Genomic DNA, 26,853 nt, shown 5'->3' with positions numbered 1-26,853 from the left:
GAGAAAATAGTAAATAAATAAATACTCGTATTTTCCAAGAAACCGAGGTTACATCTTCAGTTTGTATGTTTTGTCGTTTTGGCTTTGGCTCAGCGATACGGCCAAAATCTTCGATCCCGATCATCAGGTCATTTCATATCTTTATAATGATATATATCACGATATAGAATGTTTTCTGGTAATTCAATATATAAATATTCTATATGAAATAACCAAATGGTAAAGACAATTTTTGTGTGAATTAAGTACCTGACAAATGAAAAGTACTGAATATGTTTTCATTCAATTAAGACCTTTTGTGCAAAATTAACAGTTACAAATGAAATTATAGAGAAACAAATATCCAGCTATACGCTGATTATGTTTATATGCATGCACACAAATACAGAGTAATCAGATTAAGACAATAGTTTGATTTAACTACACTGGGGTATTCCCGGAAGCTGACTTCTTATTCAGATTTACAGAGAAATTTGAGTTAGTGCTTGTTATTATCAACTTACATGACGTAATTGTGTATCATGATATTTCAATATATGATTTCAGCACGAACGATTCCATTGAAAGATGATATATTATCATATTGAATTATTGCCCAGTCTTAACCAAAATATTTATAATGACATAAATTAGAGAAAAGCAGCAAATTCTCACATTCAAGACATTTGGGCTCGATAAACTACTTTAAATTAATCAAACACAAATGTGTTTTTATTATTAATCGATTGTCAAAATTGTCAACTAATGGTTTCAGCCCTGGTGTGCTGTGGAGCACCTCATTAGGGTTGCTGTAAAGTAGAGCTGAAACACTTAATCAATCAGTTGATGGACAAAAAATTAATCAGCAGCTATTTTGACAATCGATTAATTTTTAGTTATTTTTTAAATAAAAAATAAAAACTCTTGTTCGAGCTTAAAAGGTGTGAATATTTGCTGATTTTTTTTGTTGTTCTCCGTGATATTAAAGTGAATTTTTGGGGTGTTGGTCGGACGAAAGAAGACATTTGAATATTTCAAATTAGACCTTGGGAGATTGTGGCCATTTTTAAATTTATTTTACTATTTTCTGACATTTTAGAGACCAAATTATTAATTGAGGTAAGAATCAACAGATTCATTTATAATCATCATAAGTGCAGCCCTGCTGAAAATGCTCCAACACTACCTGAATACACAACAAGAATGTTTTATTATATCCACATCAGTGCAGGTTTTCATCCTCTCTGCTCTGTGTATCCTACTGTGGCTTCTGGATTACGTCAGCATGTCAACAAAGATAACAGCAGCACCAGCAGATGAAACCAGTCTGGTGCTTTTATTTTGCCAAAGCAAACAGGAAACAACACAAAGCTGCCCACTCACCTTTAGTCATATTCTTCTTTATTTAGACAGCAGAGACGAGGGTAAATCTCTGTGGATACTTTATGTGTGTTTTTCTACTTTTCACTCTACAGTGTTTACTTTTGTCCCGTTGCAGCTCCACCAACGAGGTGAAGAACCTGCTGCAGTCGCTGCCCCGGACCAGCGAGCCCAGAGAGATGCTGTTTGAGGATCGGACTCGGGCCCACGCCGATCACATCGGTCAGGGCTTCGAGCGACAAACCACAGCAGCCGTGGGGGTGCTGAAGGCTGTGCGGGCCGGACAAAGGTAGGCGGCGTAGCAACATGTGATATGAGTGATGTCTGTTTGTTTAGAAGCAACACACCCTCGGTATTTATACAGCTTACTCTCCAAGAGATATCATGTAATCCCTCTCACTCTCTCCTCCCCTCCCTCCCCTGTTTTCAGCTCGGAGCCTCCTCGTGTAACCAAAGACGTCGTGTGTTTCCATGCTGGTGATTTCCCTCATGTAGTCCAGAGGCTGCAGTTGGACCTCTATGAACCTCCGCTGTCTCAGGTCTTTACATCACACACACATACCGAAGGCTCATCATACACTAGATTCCCCCCCAGTAAAGTCGTCTTTATTATGTCACAAATTAGAGTTATTCCTCAGTGCCACTTTAATATAACAAGTACTATCTAACACTGCATGAGGTGTTAAATTAATCTGATGTGGATGCTGCCACATGGTGGAGCATATTTGAACTGCAATAAATTTGAGAACTTGTCTGGAGCACAGAAAGGTTGAGTGTTAGTTTAGTCATTTATTATTTACAATTTAACTTAGAAGGATTTAGGATTATTTTGATCTGTTCTCAAAATATGTATTTATTGTACTGAACAAAGGAGAAGAAGTAAAAAAAAAAAAAAGGAGAATTATTCTATTTAAAATACGTTTCAGTGTCAAAAGATGGAGGTTTCATTTTGGAGTGTACCTCCTCTATCTAAACCATGGGTCTCCAACAAGTAGCTTGTGAGCTACCCGTCTTTTGCTACCTGTTTCTGGCTCGCTAAAAGTTCAAAGAATACCGGTATGTACATAAATGTAATTACACAAAGTCACTGTTTAAATTCCATCCCGCCCCCTTCTTGCACAAAATGATTATTTGCCAATCGAAAATGTGCATCTCATTTGCGGTACAAGCGTGTCAGTCTGTAAAAGATGCAACGCCACTTCACCAAAGTCCACAGCAACTTTTCATGGGACTTTACAGCTGGTAGCAGTCTATGAACAGAGAAGGTAAAGGAGCTGAAAACAACAATTAAAAGACAAACCGAAGGCTTCGTTTAGTGGTGCAAATCCTAACGAGACACAAAAAGCCCTTTGCCTATGGCAGAATTGTAATAGAGGTGATGAATTGCGGTGGCTGAAATGTTATTAAAGGACCTTAAAAGTAAGACAGAAATTATATCTGCTATCAGCGATGTACAACTTGATGCTATGAGTAGCTCTCGGACACTTTCATTTTGTCAAATTAGGTCTCAGAGGACAAGAGGTTGGAGACCCCTGATCTAAACCCTCCTCTCTCTCTCTACAGTGTGTGCAGTGGGTAGATGACGCCAAACTGAACCAGCTGCGTCGCGAGGGCATCCACTACGCCCGCATCCGCCTGTCCCACGACGACATCTATTTCATCCCTCGCAACGTGGTCCACCAGTTCAAGACCGTGTCGTCTGTCTGCAGCCTGGCGTGGCACGTCCGCTTAAGACAATACCACCGTGGAGAGGGAGAGGAGAAGGACGAGGTGAAGGAAGAGGAAGAGGAGGAGGAGGAGGAGGAGGAGGAGGAGGATGAGGAGCAGGTTGAGTTGAAGGAGAAGGAGAGGAAAACGGTGGAGGAAGAAGAGGAGGAGATGAGGATAGAAAAGAAGGGGGAGAAAGGAGTGAAGGAGAGGATAAAGGAGGAGGCAGAAAACAGGACTTTGCCGGCTGTCAAAAAGGAGGAAGAGGATCGTCGTCCACCTCTCTTGTCTCCGCCCGCTGTCTCTCTCTCAGTGGACCCGAACGTGAGCAACGCTAGAGACAAAGAGGCGGAGAAGGAGAGGATAAAACCCAAACGGCAGGATTCACCTCCCGCTAAGGTGAAAGCAGAACTCCCAGCGCCTCCTCGCTGCAAAAATAAATTGCCTTCGCCGCTCCCTCCTGCTCCTCATCCTCCTCATCACGACACAAAACCCAAAGCAGCATCATCGAAGCACCTTCATCATCACCACCATTACCACCATTCGGACAGCAGAATGACGTCTTCCAGTTCAAGGTCCTCCTCTTCTGCTCCTAAATCACCCAAGTCTTCCTCTTCTTTGTCGCCTTCAGCTGTTCCTCCTCTGCGCTCCCCTTTCGCTGCTCCCGGTCCATCCTCTACCTCTTCTCCATCTCCTGCTCTGTCCACATTTTCCTCCGCGTCAACCTCCGCTACATCCTCCCTGACTAGTCCAAAGCCCGCAGCGGATTTCCCCACACTCCCTCCTTCCAGCTTCCCTTCTTTGGCTTCCCGGCTGCCTTCCTCCTCTCAGTTGGACCGACCGAAAGACCGCCTGAAGCCAGACGTCCCGTCAGACACACGGACACGGGCGCCGTTGGATATACGAGCACCTGCTGCGGATGTACAAACACACACAAGTTCTCAATCCGACACGCGGACTCACGCGGCGGCTCGAGCGGCGACAGACTTTCGGACACTCCAAGAGAGATGGACTCACGGCGCGGACGCCAGGACGTCCGTGGAACCACAGATGCATCCGCCGCAGGACGCCGGGAGGCAAGGAATCTACATGCAGCAATACGCACCCCAGCACCTCCCACCTCCTCCTCCTCACCACCCTCACATGCTTCCGCCCTCTTTCTCCCCTCTCATGCCGCACTCCCATCTCCCTCACAGACCTCCCATCCTCCCCCCAAATCCGCTGTCCAATCCCGCTCTCCCTGCACAACCTCTGAACTCTTATCTCAATCAGAATGCGCCGCCGCCGCATCCGGTTCACATGAGCCAGCTCCACCTGCATCCGCAACACCAACCAAACATCACGGCGCAGTCTCAACCGTACTACCAGCCTCCCCTCGCCAGCTCCCAGTCTCTCCCTCCTCACCTCTCCCACCATCACCAGTTCGCCAACACCTTCTACCCCCCTCAGCATCCCCACTTCCCCCCTCACCACTTCCTCCCCCCTCAGTCTTACCTCTCTCAACCGCCCAGCTCATACCCGCCGCTACAACCGCAATACCCGCCTCAGTCTTACCCTCACCCGCCGCCTCCTCCTTCCTCCTCGCCGCCTCCCCCTCCTCCTTCTCTTCCACCTCCTCTTCCCCCTCAGCCTTCCCCTTCTGTCCTCCTCCCTCACCCAAAGCATGAAGAGGAGCAGATTTTATAGTAGTTTTTTGTACATAACGATGCTGTTTTTAAATGTTTTATTTTGGTCGTGATGTTGTAAAACGATGTAAAAAGGAAATAACGAGGAAGGCGGCGGATCGGTATGAAACACAGTATCGTAGTTTTTAAAGCAGAGTGGGACTTTTATTCGCCCCCCAGACCTCTTGACTGGACTGGTTTAGATTGTACTGAACGCTTTAGTTGGTCAGAAATATTGAGAATTGATTGCGTTTATTGGTAGTTTTGGCCTTCAGTCATGTATGGCTGCACCAGTTTTGAATTTAAAGAAGATATTATTCAGGCTCAAGGTTTGAATGAGCTCCCTAGTCTGCCAAACTGCTGTCTGGTTCTGTTTTTTTGAAGTGAGCCATCAGAGGTAGGAAGGAAAAAACATTTTGTGTCAGATATTTATATAAAAAAAGGTCATGATGATGACCTTTTTTGTGAAACTTGCAGCTAATGCTTCCATTTTGTGGCTTTTTTTCTAGTATATTCTTTGTGCCCAAGACTGTTTCTGGAATAATGATGGGTCAAATCGTGATATTACACAATACACTATAGTATTGATGTAATATTACTACATTTCCTCTACTATATTGTATCGATACATCTTAATCAATACAGTATATCGAAGTGCATTTCCCTGATATTGTATTTTGAGCAATAATGCTCCGCAATAATCTGCTGAATATAAATATAAATGCATTTCTCCATTATTGATATGGTGACAGCACGTATCAGTATTTTTATTCTGATTTCAAAGCTATTGATAAGACCAGCCAGTGATGTCCTATTGAATCAGTTTCCAGTGTTTTTTTGCCAAGGAAGAATATGAGTACAGCTTTTAGTGCTACTAAACAAAAGGAACCCCTCCCCCCCCCCATGTCAATTACAAGTATAGGAAGCTACAGTATAATACAGTAGCACCATAAACAGAGTCACAATTTAAAGGAATAGTTTGGCATTTTGGGAAAGAAAAATCAATACAGCATAGTATCACGATATTTTGCCTGGCAATATTGTATTGATACACGGACGTTAAGTATCAAGCTATTATATAATGTATTAACTTCTTAACAATCTGACGGCCTGCTATTCTGTCTTTTAAAGGTTGTACCGGGCTCAGTTTTAAAGTTAGTGAAGGTACTGGTATCACATGAAACTAGAAATAAACCTAAGGAATCAATTGCTAGCAACCATGTCACGTTAGCTTGTCGGGAAGTTAGTTACCTCTGACTTCAAGATATGTGAATGAAAACTCTGAGATGAACAGAGTGAAAACTGTATCTTATTAGATAGAACAGATGTCAACAAACTGCATAATTTGCAGTTGAAAAAAGGTTATAAATCACAATATATGTTATTGGAATACTAATAGCATATCGCAAAATGTTTACAATCACAATAAGATCGTATCGGGACTTAAGTATCGTGATAATATTGTATCGGGGGGCCTCTGCTGATTCCCACCCCTAAGAAATAGTCCGGCACATAACCCCCCTTTAAAACCACAATGTGTCATTTTCACACTTGCATGTTAATCAGTGAGCTCTCTAGACGTGCTTTTAGAGGAGTAAAGAAACCAGAAAATATTCACATTTAAGAAGCTGGAATCAGAGAATTTGTACTTTTTTTTATTATCCAAAATAGTTGGCAATTAATTTAATCGTTGACAAATAATCGATTAATCGTTGCATTAACATTTCCCAAAACGTCAAACTACTCCTTAAAAGTATTGCGATCATCTTGTACCTGTTAACCCTCAACTCCAGTGGCAGAGCTCTTAGTGTAATTGTGTCGTGTTTTTCAGTGTCTGTTGGATGTGAACCAGCAGGGTGTCCTAATTTTGGAAACGGAGCACTTGCTGTTCAGCCAAGGACGAATTCGAACCCAGCCAAGGCTGCTACACAGACCGGCCTTCAGAGTCTCAGGAAACAAAAACCCACATTCAGGACACATTCAGGAATATATTGGTCTCCTAAAAAAACAATTCAATCTGCAACATTATGTTAGTAACTAAGCAGCTACATTAAGAGCTCGCCACTGATCTCACAGCGTCTGGATAAGAATGATCAGAGCAATATCACACAGACGCAGCAGGTCAAGACTTCCCAAATGTGACAGCACTTTGTAACATGGTTGCATCCGCTACTGTTTAAACACAGCTGATATTATTAGAGATATTAATTATGTCAGATGATCAACAGGGCGATTTCAGGTTCTTCCACGACTATTACGTTAATCATTCAGGCCTCAAACGTCTATGATACAATTGTTTTTATTCTTTTATGGACACAGAAGGTACACTGACGAGAGTTCATTCCCAAAGCACTATTTATCTATTTAACTGAAGTTCAGTTTCTCTACAGTGTGGAGAGCAAAATGTTTTATTTATCAACCAGGGGGACTGGAGAGACCTCTTGTGTTTTTAAAAAGTACAATAAATTATTGAAATTCTGTTCTAGCGACAAATATGAATATGTTTCTCCAAGTGGTGTATATCTGATTTTTAGAATCAAACTGTCTCACTTTGATTTTTTCTGTCATTGATGTCTTGATTTTACTATCAATATTGGAGTACAGCCCACTTGTGCTCATGTAGCCCACAACATTTCCCCAGTGCCTGTCCTTAACTGTGAACTACTAAATGGTCCAGAGCCGTATAGAGAAGGAGTTCTGTCCTTTCATGGAGTAAAGTTTTCACTGGAAAATGAGAGAAAAGCCTTAAATTGGTCTCTAAAGCTGCTGAAAACTCTCCAAATATCTGCGGCGTGAGTTGGGGCGAGTCAAACTTTGTGGCTCGGCGGGACGATTTCCTAAAAGCAGGGTTGCGTTTTCGATGATTACTCTCGCCGCCGGCCTGGAAAACCCTGGAAAATTAAACATAACATTGGTCAGTTTGCGTCTAGAGAACTTCATTTTCAGAGACAGAACTCTTCTCTTTGTGGCTTTGGGGAGAGCGAGGTGATGATTAAGCACTTGATGCCCGTTGCAAGGCGCTCTGCAGCTCTTTTTATGCTTTTGGGTTTCAGATGTTACAAAAAAACTGACAGGAACTTCTCTATTTTTTGTATAAATGTGACAAAAATTATGGTCGAAAACAATAGAAGTCTTCAGGGGCTGGCGTCGTTGTTTTCACAGAGTTTATTTATCTTCTTATTTTCTATTTTATTTCTGTGATTTTTAACTGTCAGCACTGTAGTGTACATAAGAAGTTTTGTAAAGAGGAAAAAAACTTGTAGTGTGGTTTCTACTTTAAATATGAGCCTAGCTAATAAAAGGTTCAATGTATGGAAAATGTTGTGGTACGAGTTTTCCTGGTCAAGAAAGATACACTTTTATGTATGTTCATAAGTAAAAAAAAAAAAAAAGAAGAGTCAAACATTTGATGCACGAGGGCAACAGGATGTCTGAGGTTTAAAGGTTTACCGACACGTCTATGTTTGTAAATGTTGTTGTTAAAGACCTGTGTGACCTACAAAGGAAACCGCCACTTATGTCCAATCCTGAGAAGCCATGTCGCCGCCGCCTGTGTCTAATGTATACCCGGCCGGTGTCTTTGTTTTCTCTCTCTGTATTGCTGTTGTGCGTGCCGCCCACTCACTGCAGTCTGCAGCAATGAGCTCAGCACTTTTAACCAGGCGAGATGTGAGCAGACAACTCGTACACACCACAATGCAGTAGCCCCATAATTCAGGGCTGGTTTCTGTCAGGTCAAATACGACTCAAAAACAGCCTTTTTCCCTCTCTATTCATCCTTCCGTGCGCTCTCTCTCACACACGGCAGGAATGCCAGAGGAGGCCAGCTGACCTTTTACGGAGTGGGAGTGAGGGAGGAAGTTGGAGCGGAGAGAAAGAAAAGACTTTTGGAGGGAATTCTCGGAAAAAATCTCATTGAAACACAGACTGTCCAGTCTGAGAGCATACGCTTCTCCCTCCTCCAGTGCCGTGGTACTAATTATCTACAAACAGAACTCATTGTGACATTAATGTGGGTTTAACTACTTTTCCTAAACCCCTAAAACACTGAATACAAGAAGTATTCAGATTGTTCGCCTAAGTAAAAGTACCAGTACAATGATATATAAATGCTGTATTAAGGGTTGAAGTCCTGCAGTTAACTATTTAAAGTGAAATTGCCAGAAGTATTATCAGAAAAAATGTGTTTGTTGCAGTCCGAGCTTCTCCGTGCTTTGTTGACATAGCCGGGCCGGCCGCTCTGCATTGCTGTTATATGGCGGTTACAACTGATAATGCACATCCCTACTGATGGCGCCGTCATGGAGTCAATAGAAATTCTCCCAATCTCGCATTTAGCACCTTTTTAAAGTACCAAAAGTAAAGGCGGTTGTTCTGCAGATTATGTGACTTATGATATATATTACATTATTTAGATCGTTAATACCGATGCATCAATGTGTACTGTAAGTAGCATTTTACTGGTTGGAAACTGGTGTTAAGCCTTCATATACAGTTAGGTCCTCTAAAGGGTCACAAGATGAGGGGCTTTGAGATGATAAAAAAGAAAAACAAAGTTCTGGTAAGCAAGTTTGTATTCATTTGTTAGACTTTTCTCTAATATTTGCTCCTTTATTGTAAAATATTAGATTATTTTTATCTCTTTGAGACTCAAACCATTCATCTTTATCTGCAAAGTAGCCAGTTACTATACCTGTCAATAGTAAAAAGTACAAATGTAGTGGAGTGTAAGTATAAAGTAAAGTACAAATACCTCAAGTTTGTACTTAAGAAAAAGGAACTGAGTAAATGTACTTAGTTGCCTTCACAACTGCTTATTACTAGATTTTGTGGGATGAGTGCAGGCTGCAGTTAATTTACAACAATAGCTGCCAGCATGCTCATAATGATTACAAGCTCAACCAGCCGTAGCACATTAAGCACACCATGTTATGCCACAGTGCTGCTGTTGATGACGGTGTCGGGATGGCTGGGGAAAACTGGATCTCAAACAGTTAAATATCTGACCTCTAAAATTCTGTTAAGTCATAAAAACATTCCGATATTTAAAGACTAAAGATAGACAAAAAAGACTTCAGTGTTCTCTGTCTATGTGTCTTAAGTGTCCCTAAAAGGGCAGACCAGACACACACTGCTGTTGGCTTTGCGGTTGCTTCACAGTACGTTTCAGTTCCCGTCCCAGCACGATCCCCCCCCACCCAACCACAACCACAACACTTTATTTACATAGTCTGCAACTAATTTGATCCTTCTGAGAAACACTTGAATGTGTATTTGTATTGACTATTTGAGACATTTCAATGTACAGGATCCATTTATTTTTTACAAGACGTGCATTAATTATCAAATACTTTCGATCTCAAAACACCTAATCCTTTTCGACATAGTGCAAAATAATGCAAATAATATATTTGAAATACTAATAATATACAAATGGCACAAAACAAATCATGCACAGTGTCAGCCGTACCGTAAAATATGAAACACTGATGACGCAACACTAGAAAACTGCAGATGGAAAGTATTCTGATTCACGTTTTAAACCCTAATAATTCAACTTAATACACAGTGGGAACGTGATCTTTTTGTCATGATACATCTAAAAGGTGTTCTTCCCAGCGACCTTGGACGTTGCACCCGCAGTAATAACAGCTTACTGATTTTTTTCACGGGGCACATGATGATTTACATGGTACAAAAGAGACCTTGTACGGAGCAGAGAGGGCAGCCTGTGGAAAAATCACAAGTTGTTCCAACTATTTCCTAAATTATCCAATTTCCTTACGTGATTGCAGCCAAACCGAGCTGTTGTCACGAACACCTCGCGAGTTCATTTATAACTTGTAAAATAATATTTGGCTTAACGAGTCTCCGCAGCTCAGGAATGGAAAGAAAGAAAAGGTGTTTGTGCTTGAATACAGCCATACAATATCTAAAGCATATGTGACAAAAAATGTACACTCCATGATTTGGTACCAAGAGTGATAGTTAATGTGAAAATTAAATACTGTTCAGTTCCTCCCTGTGTGACGTACGTTTCTTTACGAGGTGTGCTAGCTTATATACAGTGAAAATAAACATTAGAGGATGTTAATGTTTCTTCCAGTGTAAGCTTTCACAGTAGTCTTTTACATTTACATTTGATCCCCTTCTGGCATTTTTTTTTCTTTGTAAAGAGCCATTTTAACATTTTAAATTAATGGAAATCTTATTTTTAAGATTAATTCTAATATCTTAAATGATGATTTGATTCCTTCTTGAGTCTCAGTCCTCTCTGGAAACATAATCAGGCCAAAACAAAATGCTCCAATTCCACAAAATCTTGGTCATACAACCACAAATCTATTTTTTTTTTGTTGGTGTAATGAGTCATCCCACTTAGGCCTCTCTCCTCTCAGGAAAGATATTCAGCCCCAGCTCCACCAGCGCCCCCAGCAACATGGTCCACAGTGGTATGCACACAAACGTCAGCTTCACGTCCGCCAGCTTCTCCAGCTTGGCGCACAGCGTCAGGCAGAAGCCCAGCTTCAGCAGCATGGCCGTCAGGTACCAGGCGCGCAGACGCAGGTCCGGGGAGCCGTTGCGTGGGTCGTAGCCGGGCTTGCAACGGCCTGCCATCTTGATGGCGAGCATGAGGATGAGGATGCCATCGAACACCCACACCGGGAGGAAGATGAGGAACCAGTTCCACTGCACCTGGAGGGAGGGAAATGGAGGAGATTATGTCAGTTACATAATCAAGGTGTTTATTCACTGCTATATTTTATTTTTGACTTTTTTTACAATAAAAAAAAACACAAGACATGAAACACCCAGTACCATTATACAAAATAACTGAAAAAAGGACAGGGGATACATGTCAAGAACAAGTGCATAGCTGCCAAACAACAGCAATATTGGCAAAACAGAGACTTCCAATTTAAGTCTATTCACTATTTATATCAGTGTGATGGGTCCAGTTCTAGCTTGGGTGAAAAGATATGAATCCTGGGAGTAATATAGGATTGATCACACACAAATACAATCCTACTAAATGAACAATTAGGCTATCTTGATTGAGTAAAAACTGCTAAAATATATGGTGAACAAAGAGGAGTATTATGAGAAAGAAAGCTTTACCTTTCCGTCCAGTTTCAGTACCAGCATGATGAGGAAGACCAGGGTGAAGACCCAGGTCAACAAAACCCTCTGAGCCAGAGACATCTCACTGACTGGGGACAGATCAGAGGAGGAGACAGATCAGAAGAGGGGACAGAGACATCTCACTGACTGGAGACAGATCAGAGGAGGGGACAGAGACATCTCACTGACTGGAGACAGATCAGAGGAGGAGACAGATCAGAAGAGGGGACAGAGACATCTCACTGACTGGAGACAGATCAGAGGAGGGGACAGAGACATCTCACTGACGGGAGACAGATCAGAGGAGGGGACAGAGATATCTCACTGACTGGAGACAGATCAGAGGAGGGGACAGAGACATCTCACTGACTGGAGACAGATCAGAGGAGGAGACAGATCAGAGGAGGGGACAGAAACATCTCACTGACTGGAAACAGATCAGAGGAGAAGACAAATCAGAGGAGGGGACAGAGACATCTCACTGACTGGAAACAGGTCAGAGGAGGGGACAGATCAGAGGAGGGGGCAGAGACATCTCACTGACTGGAGACAGGTCAGAGGAGGAGACAGATCAGAGGAGGGGACAGAGACATCTCACTGACTGGAGACAGATCAGAGGAGGGGACAGATCAGAGGAGGGAACCGAGACATCTCACTGACTGGAGACAGATCAGAGGAGGGGACAGAGACATCTCACTGACTGGAGACAGATCAGAGGAGGGGACAGAGACATCTCACTGACTGGAGACAGATCAGAGGAGGAGACAGATCAGAGGAGGGGACAGAGACATCTCACTGACTGGAGACAGATCAGAGGAGGGGCCAGACAAGCATCCATGGGACAGAGACAGACACTCATAATTATGATGATCTATGGAGTATTTTAGCAAGAAGACATGTAAGAATAGCTGCTATTAGCTATTAAAAACGTGGTATTGTTAGCCACATCCAACAACATGTCACTAATACCAGCTACTAATAGCTACTAGCAGCTAGGATCAGCTCTAAAGGAGTTATCCTCATCTAGCTGATGTTACCATGGCAGCTAGCCTAATAGCATGGAAGCTAACCGGTTGGTGCTTCATGTAAGACGTCAGACTTACTTCAGTGTGTTTCTACATCGGTGGCCGGCATCGTCGTTTCCCCTGTACGGCACAGACTAAAAATCCTACCGTTTCTGATGATAATTCACATAGTAATCAACAGACGTGTCCGTTAACTGCAGCAGACGGAGAGGGATCTGATGGTCCGTTATGTGTCTGTCTCGCCCATCCTGGAAGCCCATTGGTCGTAACGTCGTTACGTCATGACGTCCATCATCATGGTCCATCATAACTAGTGATGGGAGTTCCGGCTCTTTTTAGTGAGCCAGATCATTTGGCTCAGCTCACAAAGAAGAGCCGGCTCTTTCGGCTGCCAAACGGCTCTTTGTTTTACCACTTCTACCTTTTATAATTCAGCCAATTTAAGCGCTGTTTTGACCTATGATTATTATGTGTGCACATATATCACTTAAATTGTTCAATATAATTATACTAAACCTTATAATCTCCAGAATATCATAATTTTACATGCTGCTTCATTTCCGACTGTCACTCATCTTGTCTGCTATTCGCGCACCGCACTCCTCTCTCTCTTTCTCTCCTCCTCTCCCTCCTGCTCTGTACCTGTAGACCGTCAGCGCGCCGCGCACCCCAGCCCCTCCCTGCTTGATGGTATGATCCTTGTCTGTCATCACCTGATCAGACCTGTTAATGACGTCCGTACCTGGTCGCATGGACATCATTAACACAACATTCAGTGCATGGAGTGCCCGTGGCGCGGAGAAGATCGTCCTATCATTCTGCCTTGAATTAATTAAAGAAAAAAAGACGGCTCTCGGATGGGAGCCGGCTCTTATGGTTCACTTCAAAGAGCCGGCTCTTTAAACCGGCTCGTTCGTGACCGACACATCACTAGGTGTAACCGTAAAGTTTGTGCTAAAAGCACAGTCAAATTTTCCTGTAGTGGATTCTAACGTCCACTAGAGGTAAGTAACGTTCTTTTCTATTTCTATCAAATTGGTGTATTTATACGCTATTTATCGTGCCACTACATAAAATTGCGACATTTTGCTGTTTTGTTAGTTAATTTGTTAATTTAAGTGACATGTTAGCACGCTCTTCTCTTCTCTTCACTAACCGTTGGCAACGGTTATTGGCTTACAAATGTGATGTGCGCGTTAACACGGGTGTTTACGGGGTAGCGGGCTGTAGTTGTATTGTTACAGAGAGAGGCAGAGAGCTTCACACAGCGGTGAGCAGACACTGATGTGCATCCTCCTACAGACACAAGTCAACGCTTACTATCTTAGTACAGTACAGTTTAGAAAGCACAGTTTGTGTCTGTGTGCGAAGACTCGGAGCTGTTGTCGCCGTCAAAGAGGTAAGACTTGTTACGTTTGGAGAGCACTGATGATAATGAGGCTCAGCTGTGTGGCTCTTTGTGCCCTCCGGTAGCTCAACGCTAGCTTAATATGTAGTTAGCATGATATGAGCTAGCAGCTAGCAGGAGGAGGAGGAGGAGGGCAGTCTGTGAACTGAACCATGAAGACTGTCTGAAAATACATCTGCACGGAGGCTAGCTACAAGATTAGCTGCATGTCCTTTTCAGGAGAGGAAACACACTGCAACATTAACGCCGTGCTGTGTTGCTAACGTTACTCACAACTGTAATTTACTTGTGCTTTAAACCAACATATTTAGCCTCACTTAACCTCCACTTAAACTGTGTTAGAGCTGCAGCTAACCATTGTTTCCATGCAGGGTTTCCCCTACAGTGGAGATGGATGCACCTATAGTCTAAATCATAAAGATAATTAATATAATTTTTAAGATTACAGATCATCTGGTACAAATCTGTCACTATCCTTAAACTGTGCATAACATTGCATGGCTGGAAGGTGCCTGAAAAAACAACAAATCTGGACATTTCAGAGGCTGGAACAACATGAATTCTGGCATTTTTACTGAAAACATTACCTTAAAAATTATTTAGATAGTTGGTGGTTGATTATATGTCAATTATTAGTATTAAATTCTACCCTACTCCATTAGATTTTATCCTACTCTCTCATGCTGTACTCATGTCACACCACTTCTACTGTACTCTACTCTTGTTTTATTTATTTTTTTATTCAACCTTTATTCAACCAGGTAGTACTCATTGAGATTAAGAATCTCTTTTGCAAGAGAGACCTGGCCAAGACAGCAGCATTTAAACATACATTAAAGTTTCAGACGCCACAAAATAAAACTGATGCAACATCTATTCTATAACCAGTGTTGGTTTTCTCTACCCATCTTGTAGTGATGGGACGATACACCTATCTCCCGATTCGATACTATCACGATACTTGGGTGCCGACTCGATATGTATTGTGATTCGATATTACGATTTATTGCGATTTTTTTTTGTTCATGTTTTTAACACTAGACCGTGAGAAAAAGTTGAATCGTACACATCTAGGGAATTTTAGTTTGGAAAATCTTTAAATTAATACAATAAAAATTGCTTGATTTTGTGTCTGTATGTCGTCAGAGATGTCCGGAAGTCAAATATATCAGTAATTCGCAGGCATTATTTATGAAAATTTGTTCCAGCAACCCCAAAATCAAGGAATAGACATTTCCCTCCCTCACAAAGTAGTGGTATTTTCTTTAGGGCGATGCTGCAGGAGTTTCTTTCACAACAATGACCTGCTAGCTGTACATTATCCCGCTTATTACACGGCTGCTTACTTAAGAAATCAATAATTTGACACAAAAACGGTCCGCCAGAGTCCGACATCAGAACTGCGGCCATAGCAACGGTCTGCTATACATAGCAACGGTCTGCTATCAAGAAATAACAGACAATAGAACAGGGCGTGATTGACCAATCAGAATTGAGTATTCGACAAAGCCTTGTAATAACATGTTTTATACTTCTGGTGAATATAATCCAATTAATCTTATTTACATAAACTGTATGTATTTTGTATATACAGTACCGTTTTGTTAACACCTTATTTTGAAAACCGGACGTAGTCACACGTGTATACTTCCTCTAACTTTGCCAAGTCCATTGCTAGCTCTCCCCGTCAGCTCCGTTCTCTTCATACATCCATGGTCAGCTCCATCGGGGCCGTTTGAATGCATTTAACATAAATGTCAGAATATGGGTGCTCTACAATTGTAGCGTTGGCTGATTTGACCACGACGTCACTGCAACGTTGTTTTGGCTTTTGAAACAGATATGGCGTCACGTTACTCAGACTACAATGATCAAAGCAGTAACTTCTTTCTACCTCCGCTTATACTCAAATGAAGGAAATTCTGGCATTAAAAATTGATTTAAAAAAATAAAATATAATTGCGATACATAAATGAATCTATTTTTGTTTTCCCACCCCTACTATCTTGTGTCCCAGTGAGGGGAAACTGTCGCAGGCTTCAGCAGGCGGTCAGGCTCACAGTTTGGCAGGTCATCTGATTATCCAACATGATTTGCCATCCAGCCAGCCTGTTTGTTCCAGTGTCCGACTAATGCCGTCATCACTCACCCAGATTTTCCACTGCAATCATAATCTGACCCCTAAATTAACCTTCCTCTCGACTCTGGCATAGTCCTGCATACGAATCCATAATAACATACAATACAACCAAGACAGTCATATAAAATATGTAAATATATAAATCTTTATATATATTTATGTATATATATTTTTTTCTGTAAACCTTCAATTTTTTACACAAAATATAGAGTTCTTGTAAATCAGAATATGTCCGTGCAGGCTGGAAAAGCAGAACAGATCTATTAAATCCTAAATAACCATCTGCAGTATCATTTCCTGTCATCAGTTGTTATACTAGACTGTGCTTGGATTGTAGCCAATGACTTAATATGTTTGTATGTTTCACCTGTAGTCAGTCAGGTATGCAGGTCAGGCATGCATGGCAGCACGGTGTAATGTGGAGGACGTAGTTCACCCTTTCTAAAAATCAAAAACACTTAAAATATCACGGTTATGTAACGATGAAGCAAACCTCTAATTAGATTTAGGCTGTTTGCTTTGTGAAATCATTACTTTTACCTCTCAGGCAACTTGGTGCTGCTTTTATTCAGAGATAATTATAATAACACGTGAGATATTAGCGACAGTTTTCAGTCAGGAAAGACGCCACGAGGTGCCCTTGAGCATCAGGAAGCTGTGGTTGCAGGAGCAAAAGTTTGCAAACAGGTTCCGTGTTTGTTACTTGTAGATAGATTGGAGATGAACGATGAAATCACTGCTGCTGCGTATAGCATGTTGACAAGACCGACGTTGTGTTACATCCATCGGGCGTCTTACAGACCTGGGATTCCCAGGACGATCCTAACACGCAGCTGCACGTACATACACGTTGTGGATTGGACTAAACAGCCTTTGAGACGTTGATTGTTTGTCAGTTAGGTCAGTAGTACTTCAATCAACATAGCTGCGCATCAACCAGCTCTGCAGTGTTCATGAACTGGAGGTCAGCTCAGTGTGTGTGTGTGTGTGTGTAATTCTAGCATCAACAGACACAGACTGCTGTCTATTGTCTGTTCCTTTGTATTTCTTCTCTCTCTCTCTCTGTCTGTCTCTTGGACGATGCTCTATTGTGCAGCTTGAATCTGCCCGCAGAGCTGGTTACATCACCAGCTGCAATGTAGTTACATCACAACACTGGACCGTCTGCCATACCACCTTATGTTACAGCTGCAGAATGACCTGCAGCGCGGCAATATAATTCATAGAAGTATTATAGCCATAGCAGTATTGAGAGAGAGGTCACAGAGAAAGGTCAAGTGGCTTTGCAGTCGCTAGAGAAGTGCCACGTTACGAGCTCGGCTGTACTGCAGTAGACTGACGGGTTGAGTTAATGATAACGTGGGAAGTGTTTTGTTAGGATGAGCTATCGCTGCTCAGGTTAAATCTATGAAATCAAGCGTTACAGACGGAATGCTACCAGTACCTGTTAAATACAGAAATGCTCCAATATGGTTTGTTGAAACCAGTACCAATAGTTTGTTTTATCACCTGGACAAAGGCCTTTTTCACAGAAGACATTTTGACATGTCACAGGTGTAAATAATAAAATGAATGGCTGAATTCTATTTAGCTGCTTCAGGGTCCTGCTGTTTTGCATGCTGGCTCAGTGTCATCGCTTACATCGAGACTTTTCCCGCTTTGACAAGCCAAAATGTATGCTTTGAAAAAGGCATATTGATACACATGTTTGTAGACTTACTGTAGGTACAGACACAAATACAATTCAACCTTTTAGATGTGACGCAACCACAGAAGACGTATTACATGAGGTCACTGGACTTGAGCTGCAAAGATTAATCGATTTAGTTGTCAACTATTAAATTAATCGCAAACCATTTTGATATTCGGCTTGAGTCATTCCAGCTTCTTGAATGTGAATATTTTCAAGTCATTGGAGGAAGTCATCTCGGGCTTTTGGGAAACACCGATCGTCATTTCTCACCATTCAACTAATCAATTTGTACTTCCTCGTTGCGGCAAACTGCGGTTTGTTTTGATTGACCGACGGGAACGTAATGGTGTCACTTTACTCGGTCAACAACAATAAAAACGTTAACTTCCTTCTACCTCCGCATAGACTCGAACGAAGCAAATGTCGATTCTGGCAGCAAAAAATCTATTTCAAAATCGTAAAAAAAATAATCGTGATACAGAGGTGAATACATTTCTTTTCTCCATCCCTAGCGTTTAATGTTTGAATTAATAGGGCAGAGATTAGAGTAAAAAATGCCCAAATCAGCGGGTGTGTTTTTTTCCTCGTTCAGTTTCAACGTTTCTATTTTTTATCACACGTAAAGCTTTATCTTTATTTTTTTAAACTGCACCATATCCATCTACTTTTTGTGAACAATTGCTCCACATGATCAAATTGGATATAATACCATTGCACTACTGCATTACTGTACTTTTGACCTTTTCATTGCAGTCTTCCACTAGATATCTAGTCCTTACCCTTTTGAGGTGCTATGAACCACCAGCATACAACTGAGAGAAACTCTATTACTGTAGATTTTGTCAAAGGGGAATGTTGGATTCAGTGAAACCAACAACAAAATCTTCCGCAAACCTACATCAGGAATGGCAAGCCCTCGGCCTTGTTGCACTTGTGTTTTGTTGAGTACCATTCGCCCTCTTTCTTTCACAAGACTTTAGGAGGTCGTTGGTCGCGTGAATCCTTGTGGTTATGATACAGTACTAGTCATCCTTTAATTTAGCTGATGGCAGGGGCTTTTCAGTTTGTATTTGTCAACTCTCACTTTATTATGACTTTCCAAAGAAAAGGACAGTTTCCATGTGATTCACAAGCTGATTTTAATGCCTGAGGAAAGATGCATTTATATGGAAATGTGATTGTCTTTTGTTAATTGTGTGAAATCCCCCGGGGTCAGGGTCATGCTGAGTCTTGAGGAATAACTTCAGGAGACATACAGCTGACGTTACCTGCCTTGATAGCCTGTCATTATCAGGAAATCTGAAGGATAATTGATGATAACATGTTTGGGGATGAGAGGGAGATGATGATGATAGTGATGATGGTGGTCGGTTTCTTGACTTTCCACAAGAGCTGCATTGTTAGAAAGGAATTCTTCGCTGCCTGATGTTATTCATTATTGTTTCTGAGAATTCATACTGTGTCTAGAGGCGACCTGTGTGTGTGTGTGTGTTTGAAGCTCAGCAGGAGACATGCTGCTTTTAAGCCTCACTGTGCAGCGTCATCACGTGGACGCCAGCCAACGCTCAATTACAAACTGGAAACCCTTTTTCAAACAGGATTTAGATGTAGTTATTAGTCTGAGTGAATAAATGAAGTGTCTCTTTCCTGGATGACTGGCTTCATCAGTGAACCTGAGACACACACACACACACACACACACACACACACACACACACACACACACACACACACACACACACACGGCTGTTGTTGCTTTGAATCTCAAAGCAGGCCAGACAATCCTGACCGTCTCTCTCTCTCTCTCTCTCTCTCTTATTTCCACATGTCCAGCTCCTGTCCTAATTTGGCTGTGAGGACGAAGCGCAAGTCAGCTACACAGCCCAACAAGAGGTGAGGTGAGGTGAGGTGAGGTGAGGTGAGGTGTGTGTGTGTGTGTGTGTGTGTGTGTGTGTGTGTGTGTGTGTGTGTGTGTGTGTGTGTGTGTGTGTGTGTGTGTGTGTGTGTGTGTGTGTGTGTGTGTGTGTGTGTGTGTGTGTGTGTGTGTGTGTGTGTGTGTGTGTGTGTGTGTGTGTGTTCACTACATTTACCCCCCACCCAACTCCAGATAATCTGTTTTTGTTTGAGCACCACATGCTTCAACAACCCCTGTTCTGTTGCTGTGAGGGTGTCAGCTGTCTACACACACACACATACACACACATATAGTAGTTCATGAGTATTGTTCATTATGGAAAAATAAGAGAATGTGAAAAGGGCCATACTTCCCCTCTGAGGAGAGCACAAGAGCATGCAGGGCTTTTTTTAGTCTGTGTGTGTGTGTGTGTTGATACGATTCAGTTATTTCAGTTCGTCTGTCGTTACTGGTTTCCTATCCAACAAATGCACACACACACAGTTTCCCCATGTTCCTACTGCATGTTATCAGTGTGTCCAGAAATGCGACAAAAGCTCAAAATGTTAAATAAATAAATCAATACAAGATGATGATTTGACTTTGGATTAGTCTGAAGCCTGCACAGCGGCTCACTAGAAAGATCTTTAACTGAGACATTTTGCATGGACATCCCTGGATTAGGATTTCCCAGAACAGGTTGCAGTGTAATATTCATGATGCCCAGTGCAAATTGCTCTTTATGTTTGAAGTTCAGTTTTAGAGGTGTCAAGACACCTGATTAATTCCTTGAGCGATCAATGATCTTGCTGATCGGGTGGATTTCTGGCCTGTTAAAAATGTTGGTCGTCTGTCTTTTGAGAACTTCCACAGTCAGATTTTTGTCATGATGACTGTCAAAACATTGTTATAAACTGTAGTGAGCTTGTCTTAATATTATTGGAGAAGCATTTTACATGTTGTGCGCCTAAAATTTCTGTCTTGACCGAGGCTGTGATTTAAAACTGAACTTGCAGAACAGACATCTGCATATTTTTCTTTTTCTCCTATGTGCAATTCTATGATGAAAGAAAAGCAAAAGTAACACTACCTTTCTCTTTTTATCACCATTGTTGAGGATGCGATTATCTTGTACTTTGTGAGCATATAAGTCGCAGGTTCTGTACCGTATGGAAAGCCTGATTAAAATATGTAGTGTGAGAGTTAACACAACGTACAAGATTGAAATGAAATGTACAGCGTCTGCCCAGCTTTATTTTGTAGAGAAAAAGTACTTTGTGTGCAATGTAATAATATTATATGTTAAGAAGTTATGTTATTGTCAACAACAGTATTTTTGATGTCTTATGGGGCTTGGGGCCTGGGGCAGTTACATGTGCATGACAGTAAATAACTAATTATCTAACTGCAGTGTGTGCATGTGTTGCTATAAGATCAAGCCCTGTATAGGTCAAGTGTAGTGTCATTTGGTGTCACTTGAGATTGTCAGGGATTCACCCTACATGATGGAAACCATGATCCCCATCTCCCTCCACCCCTCTGCTTCACACAAACACTCACTCTCAGAATCCCCCTGACACCTTCGACCCTTCACCGTCGATTGAGCAGCGTCATATTTCCTGTTGGCATGCAAACAAACGCACACACACGCGTGCCTGGCCCCCCCCTCGGCCCAGCTCAGAGATGTAACCTGCACCCATCATGAAATATAGAGCACCCAGAGAGAGAGGGAGCGGCTCCTGTTACACATCACGAGTTACCAGACTCATGGAGGAGGTCTCCTCTTGTGTTTTCATTAGACATCCCAGAGAGACATTACACTGATAAGCCAGAGGAATCTTCTCTATATATGCTCTCTATTTTCTGCTGTCCCATTGATTTTGTCTCGCTGTTTAAAAAGAAGCCCTACTCTGTCATTTGTCCATGTGAAAACAGCTCTGTGGTCAGCTCTGATAAAGATCAGTGCCCGAGGAGTTTTCCACAGTTTCCATCTAAACTTGTCTGACTGCCACAGTCTTTTTCAGGCCAAATTTAGCAGCATCCGTGGGTAATCAAGCACAAAAATTCGTTTTCCACAACTGAATGAAAGCCCTCTATTTTTCAGTTTTGTTGCGGCTGACTTATAGCTCACAGTGATGATTTTCTGTTAGTTTTCTAAGGTCGCCCACCTCAGGCTTTCAGCAGATAGTGACACATTCTCACAGATTATCTCTCCGGCTTCCATATAGAAAGGAAAACGAAGCCTGTCACATGAATCTTCCCACCACCCTAAATTTAACACTTAACGTGACTCGTTTTAAAGATAATCCAGCTTGTAAAATCTCTGATGCCGATGGAGGGATGAAGGAGCGTACACAGTTACACATCACAAGGTTTAGGAAACGTACACTTCACTGACTGACCTTAATGTGTTTCTCTTCTGCTCTGCTGAACTCAAGACGCTTCCATAGACATACTTTTAAGGTATAATCGGGACCATCAAGCCTCAAGAGGTCACGCAAGTCGATGCTTGAGAGAAAAAGTCGTCTTTAGGTTTGTGGTTTGAAAGCGTTTTATCAAATCAGGAATCCTACAGCCATGTAACCTCTCTAACCTAGAGCCAAATCTCTGACTCCCTTTATCTGTTTTCCATTCGTATGTGTTCATCTTTACCTTTTACCCAACATTGTAAGGTGCTGCTCTGATTAGTTACTGTGAAGTGAAGGTACGATATGATCAATCAGACAGATCCAGACACAGCTCATCTCGCAGATTATGGTTTGAATAGTTTTGAAGCACCGCTAATTGTTTTTCCTGGAGCTTAATAAGCCAGTTTAATAAGCCAGCTTAATAAGCCTAATATAATTAATAAAAACTATATAATGCTGCAGGAAACCCTGTAAAGTGTTTAAGATTTAAAACATATCAGGCTTTGCCAGTTGGATTACATATTTGCCATCCACAAATGAGGTATTTTAACAACTTCGAACTGAGTGCAAAATGTAACCGGTTATTGGGAACCAACCCAGTCATTTGAATTTAATGTGGGACATTAAGAACTGACAGAGAGCAAGAGTGTGAGAGTGAAAGAGAGTAGCTGTAAGGTGTCAAATTAAAAAGTCTGGCAAGGGTGGCATGTTACATAACCAATTACAATAAATCACATGAGAAACATTATTAAAACACACATGTGACTTCCACATACACACACATACCACACCATCGCTCTCAACACTCATTTAGCTGTGGTGATTTTGTGTGCCTGGATTCAGAATTTAAGATGATTATTTTTTTCAATTATTGGTCAAGATGACAATTTATACCTCTCCCTTTAACATCTCTGAATCTATTAATGCTGTTGTATGCAATGTCGTCGATCAACGCTCAGGTTGGATTGATGGTAATCTTGGATTTTTACATGATTTTTGCATCAACGTGATGAATTGCGCTGATTTATCAAATTACTTTGCCGAATGAGGCAAAACATACCTTATTGTCTAGTTATTTTATCTATAAATAGTTTCTCAATAGATTTGCTTTTCAGAAAATGTATCACTCTATCATGTATGGCAACACAATAACATTGATTGTGTCCATATTGCATTCCTAGTAGGCCCTAGAGGTAAAGATCGATTGTTAATTAAATTAATATTACGGCTGTCTATCGATTCAAATATTTAATTTAAGATTATTCGCATGATCGTCCATATTTAATTACGATTAATCGCACATTTTTTAATACACTGACTATGGATAAGTACCTCATACAACCCCACTTCAAAACACCTGAACTGTTCCTTTAACCTCACTGAAAAACACCCTTAGATGGTTAAACACTGTCATCCTAGTATCTCTCTCTTCTTCTTTTCTTTTGTCTTACTCCGCCTTCTCATTCCCATTAACATTCATACACTGGCTCCAAGAGACTGTATGTACTGTATGGCTAATTACACTCAACTATTTCCTGCTCACACAAAGACACACATGCATGTACACTTGTCAAACAGAGTCCTCATACAAACTGTGGCCTTCATAATACACACTTAGTTGACCTCTCTCTCTGTAAATGGGTCAGTTCAGACAGACTACTGGTCATACAGACTTGGCGAGCCTGATGGCTGCAGACTGTGTGTGCGTGTGCGTGTGTGTGTGTGTGTGTGTGTGCGTGCGTGTGCTCGTGCTCGTGCGTGTGCTCGTTGAATTCTTTGAGAGCTTTGTAATGGAGGTGCGTTTGTGAACGGAGCTTTCTTGTTGACACGCGTTTGCTGTTAGCAGAGTTACTGGTATGACAATGACCTGGAGAAAGGTGAATATTACAACCTTTTAAAATATATGATTCCAGGTCAGAAATGTAGCCTTGAATCTAGGAGCTTCACTTCTTAGACATTATGTATATATTCTGGTCACAGGATTCATAGACGTCGAAAAGAAACCAGCTGTGTGTGCGTCTGTTGTCTCGGCTCTGTTCCCTAAATACCCTTTAGCAAACCACAGAGTATTTTGGGAACACTGTGGATGTGTGGTTTTGGAAAAAGTGTCTTGGGAAAGAACTCACCCAGCCAGCCTATTTCTTCTCGTTGTGTTTTTCCAGCATAAATAATAACCCAGCAGTTTAATCCTGTGTGTGAAGTCGTATTAGGCAATGTGTGTGTTTTTGTCTGATAATGTGTGTGAATCAGCGTTGGCGTCCCACGGAGGTATGACGAGGGGATTTCGATGCTTTGAGCAGGGAGGATCTTCCTGATTTTTCTTATCTTTGTATCTGCATGGGGAGGATTTGAAGTCTTAAATCTGTCTGAGAGTTAAAAACAGAAAACATTGCTGTTTATTGTCCGACTCCACTAATGATGGGGTGTCGCTCCCGTCGGTTTGTCTGTCTGGATGAATGTCTGTTCATGTTCTCTCTGGTCATGCTTAATGTTTTTGGTTGCACAATCTGACACCTTGTCATTTGTTCAGTTGTTAGCAGTTGTTGCTGTACAGTAATTAGACACCAACACTTTTGTTTTATTGTGGATTTAACAGTGATGTTGTTCTTATCCGAAAACCTCTTATATTATTTGCAGAAATCCCACAAGAGTAAAATGTATAACTATAGTTTTTGTGCTCCTGATCACCTCTTTGTCGTTTAATTTCTTCCCCCTAAAATTATGTTTTTATATGAACACGAGCAGACAAAGTAGTTCTGAAAGCATAAGTCGAATTAATGGATTATTAGTTAATCGGCTGAAAATGAATGCCAAATTTTGTCTGGTTCCAGCTCCCCACTTTTTGGACGGTTTATCATATTAGGGCTGCAGCTAACGATTGTTTTCATTGTCGATTAATCTGTTGAATATTTTACAGATAAGTTGTTTGGTCAATAAAATTTCAGAAAATGGTGAAAAATGTTGATCAGTGTTTCCCAAAGCCCAAGATGACATCCTCAAATGTCTTGTTTTGTCTACAACTCAAAGATATTCAGTTTACTGTCATAGAGGAGTAAAGAAACCAGAAAATATCCACATTTAAGAAGCTGGAATCAGAGAATTTAGTTGGCGATACATTTAATAAGTGACAGCTAATCGATTAATTGTTGCAGCTCTATATCAGATGAGACACGCAACACATCATGCTCTTAAAAAGGCTCCATGCCAAGCTGCAACCGCAGTTTCATTAGTAGTACATTAGTTGTATGTAAAAATCAAAACATGAGGTGGTTTCTTTGCTTTATTTTCAAACACTGGACCACCCTTTTTTCTTGAATATTTTTTAATATTAAGGGCAGAGCACCGACCAGCAGTTCACCTGTTTCCTCTTATAAAGAAATTTGAACATCTTGGACTCAATAATGAAATTAATTATAAGCTGCAGCACTTAAACAAAGGACTATTCTGTTGATCTAATGCTTCCCTAAAAATTAGGAGATTTAGGCTTTTTGAGTGCGAGCTGCTTTCCTCCTCTGGCATGTAAGCGAGCCAACACAACAAGTCACTTGTCCCGGGAAATTAATATTTAAATTTCTTCTCGTTGCAGAGCCGAATAGTTTGAGTCTCTGTTAGAGCACCAGAAAAAGCGTGTGAATGTGAGTTTCGGATGGGCGGGTTACTCTCATGTGTGAATGAGAAATAAACTCTTCCTCTGTCTCTTGTGTTTATGTGAGCAGAAGGAAGCAGGATAGAATACTTTTCTTGCTTTCTCACCCTCCACATGGTGTTTTCTCATTACATACACCCTCCTCCTTCCTTTTCTTTCACCGCCTCTATCACCTCCATCTCAGTCTCGCCACTTAAGTTTTAATATGACGGCCATTATTGACACTGTAAACTCATTTACTTGTGTAACCGCTGCACGTAAAAAGGACAAACCTGCATAGTTTTTTCACCGTTAAGTTTGAGTTCTAATATGCTTTCTTTGCTTGTATGGGGGAGAGTATGATATGTGAGGAATAGTGTGGTTCAGCAGTGAAAGATGGGGGAAGGAGGGATGATTGTAATTGTAGACAACGCAGCAAGCAAGAGCCTTTCTTCCTGTTGCTAAAAATGTCTCTGGCCTTCTGGGGCAAAAATGCACGCTCATGCACGCAGAAATGCATACACCCTCTGCAGCCTTATGAGCAGCGTGCAGGCAGCATTTACGGGTAAAGTACCAGGGTTCTTTGCATTTTTGTGCATTAGTCAGCTGGTGGTTTGCCCTGTGTGTGTGTGTGTGTGTGTGTGTGTGTGTGTGTGTGTGTGTGTGTGTGTGTGTGTGTGTGTGTGTGTGTGTGTGTGTGTGTGTGTGTGTGTGTGTGTGTGTGTGTGTGTGTGTGTGTGTGTGTGTGTGTGTGTGTGTGTGTGTGTGTGTGTGTGTGTGTGTGTGTGTGTGTGTGTGTGTGTGTGTG

General features: G+C 41.6%; 3 protein-coding genes across 5 annotated transcripts in view; 2 read left to right on the top strand and 1 right to left on the bottom strand.

Annotated features, from left to right (window-relative positions):
- LOC119482867 (lysine-specific demethylase RSBN1L-like) overlaps nucleotides 1-5,916 on the top strand; it is a 38,450-nt gene extending 32,534 nt beyond the window's left edge. Inside the window, exons 7-9 of the mRNA XM_037760765.1 lie at nucleotides 1,478-1,648; nucleotides 1,790-1,898; nucleotides 2,923-5,916. Coding sequence (XP_037616693.1) covers nucleotides 1,478-1,648; nucleotides 1,790-1,898; nucleotides 2,923-4,752 — 2,110 coding nt within the window. The 3' untranslated portion in view covers nucleotides 4,753-5,916. The remainder of the gene's footprint in view (nucleotides 1-1,477; nucleotides 1,649-1,789; nucleotides 1,899-2,922) is intronic.
- A 4,109-nt stretch (nucleotides 5,917-10,025) lies between these two features.
- Nucleotides 10,026-13,140, bottom strand: LOC119482870 (transmembrane protein 60-like). The gene is made up of 3 exons (XM_037760769.1): nucleotides 12,956-13,140; nucleotides 11,850-11,941; nucleotides 10,026-11,426 (listed from the first exon to the last, which is right to left on the bottom strand). Exons 2-3 carry the CDS (start codon nucleotides 11,931-11,933, stop codon nucleotides 11,109-11,111), a joined length of 402 nt encoding a protein of 133 aa, XP_037616697.1. The 5' UTR covers nucleotides 11,934-11,941; nucleotides 12,956-13,140; the 3' UTR covers nucleotides 10,026-11,108.
- A 967-nt stretch (nucleotides 13,141-14,107) lies between these two features.
- The window catches only part of LOC119482868 (putative homeodomain transcription factor 2), a 49,340-nt gene continuing 36,594 nt past the window's right edge, over nucleotides 14,108-26,853 (top strand). For all 3 annotated transcript variants that reach the window (XM_037760767.1, XM_037760768.1, XM_037760766.1), the window contains exons 1-2: nucleotides 14,108-14,276; nucleotides 19,952-20,011. The gene's annotated coding sequence lies outside the window, so the exon portion shown is untranslated. The remainder of the gene's footprint in view (nucleotides 14,277-19,951; nucleotides 20,012-26,853) is intronic.

This window comes from Sebastes umbrosus, chromosome 23 (assembly GCF_015220745.1).
Source record: "Sebastes umbrosus isolate fSebUmb1 chromosome 23, fSebUmb1.pri, whole genome shotgun sequence".
NCBI lineage: Eukaryota > Metazoa > Chordata > Actinopteri > Perciformes > Sebastidae > Sebastes > Sebastes umbrosus.
Note: the sequence above shows the minus strand (reverse complement) of the source record. Positions and strands in the feature narration are given on the sequence as shown.

What these genes read in the sequence shown, in the direction of transcription:
- LOC119482870 (XM_037760769.1), bottom strand. Translation starts at nt 11,933, where the DNA reads ATGTCTCTGGCTCAGAGGGTTTTGTTGACCTGGGTCTTCACCCTGGTC. An exon ending in TACTGAAACTGGACGGAAAG is followed by an intron (nt 11,427 to 11,849) that starts GTAAAGCTTTCT and finishes CCCTCCCTCCAG; the next exon opens with GTGCAGTGGAACTGGTTCCT.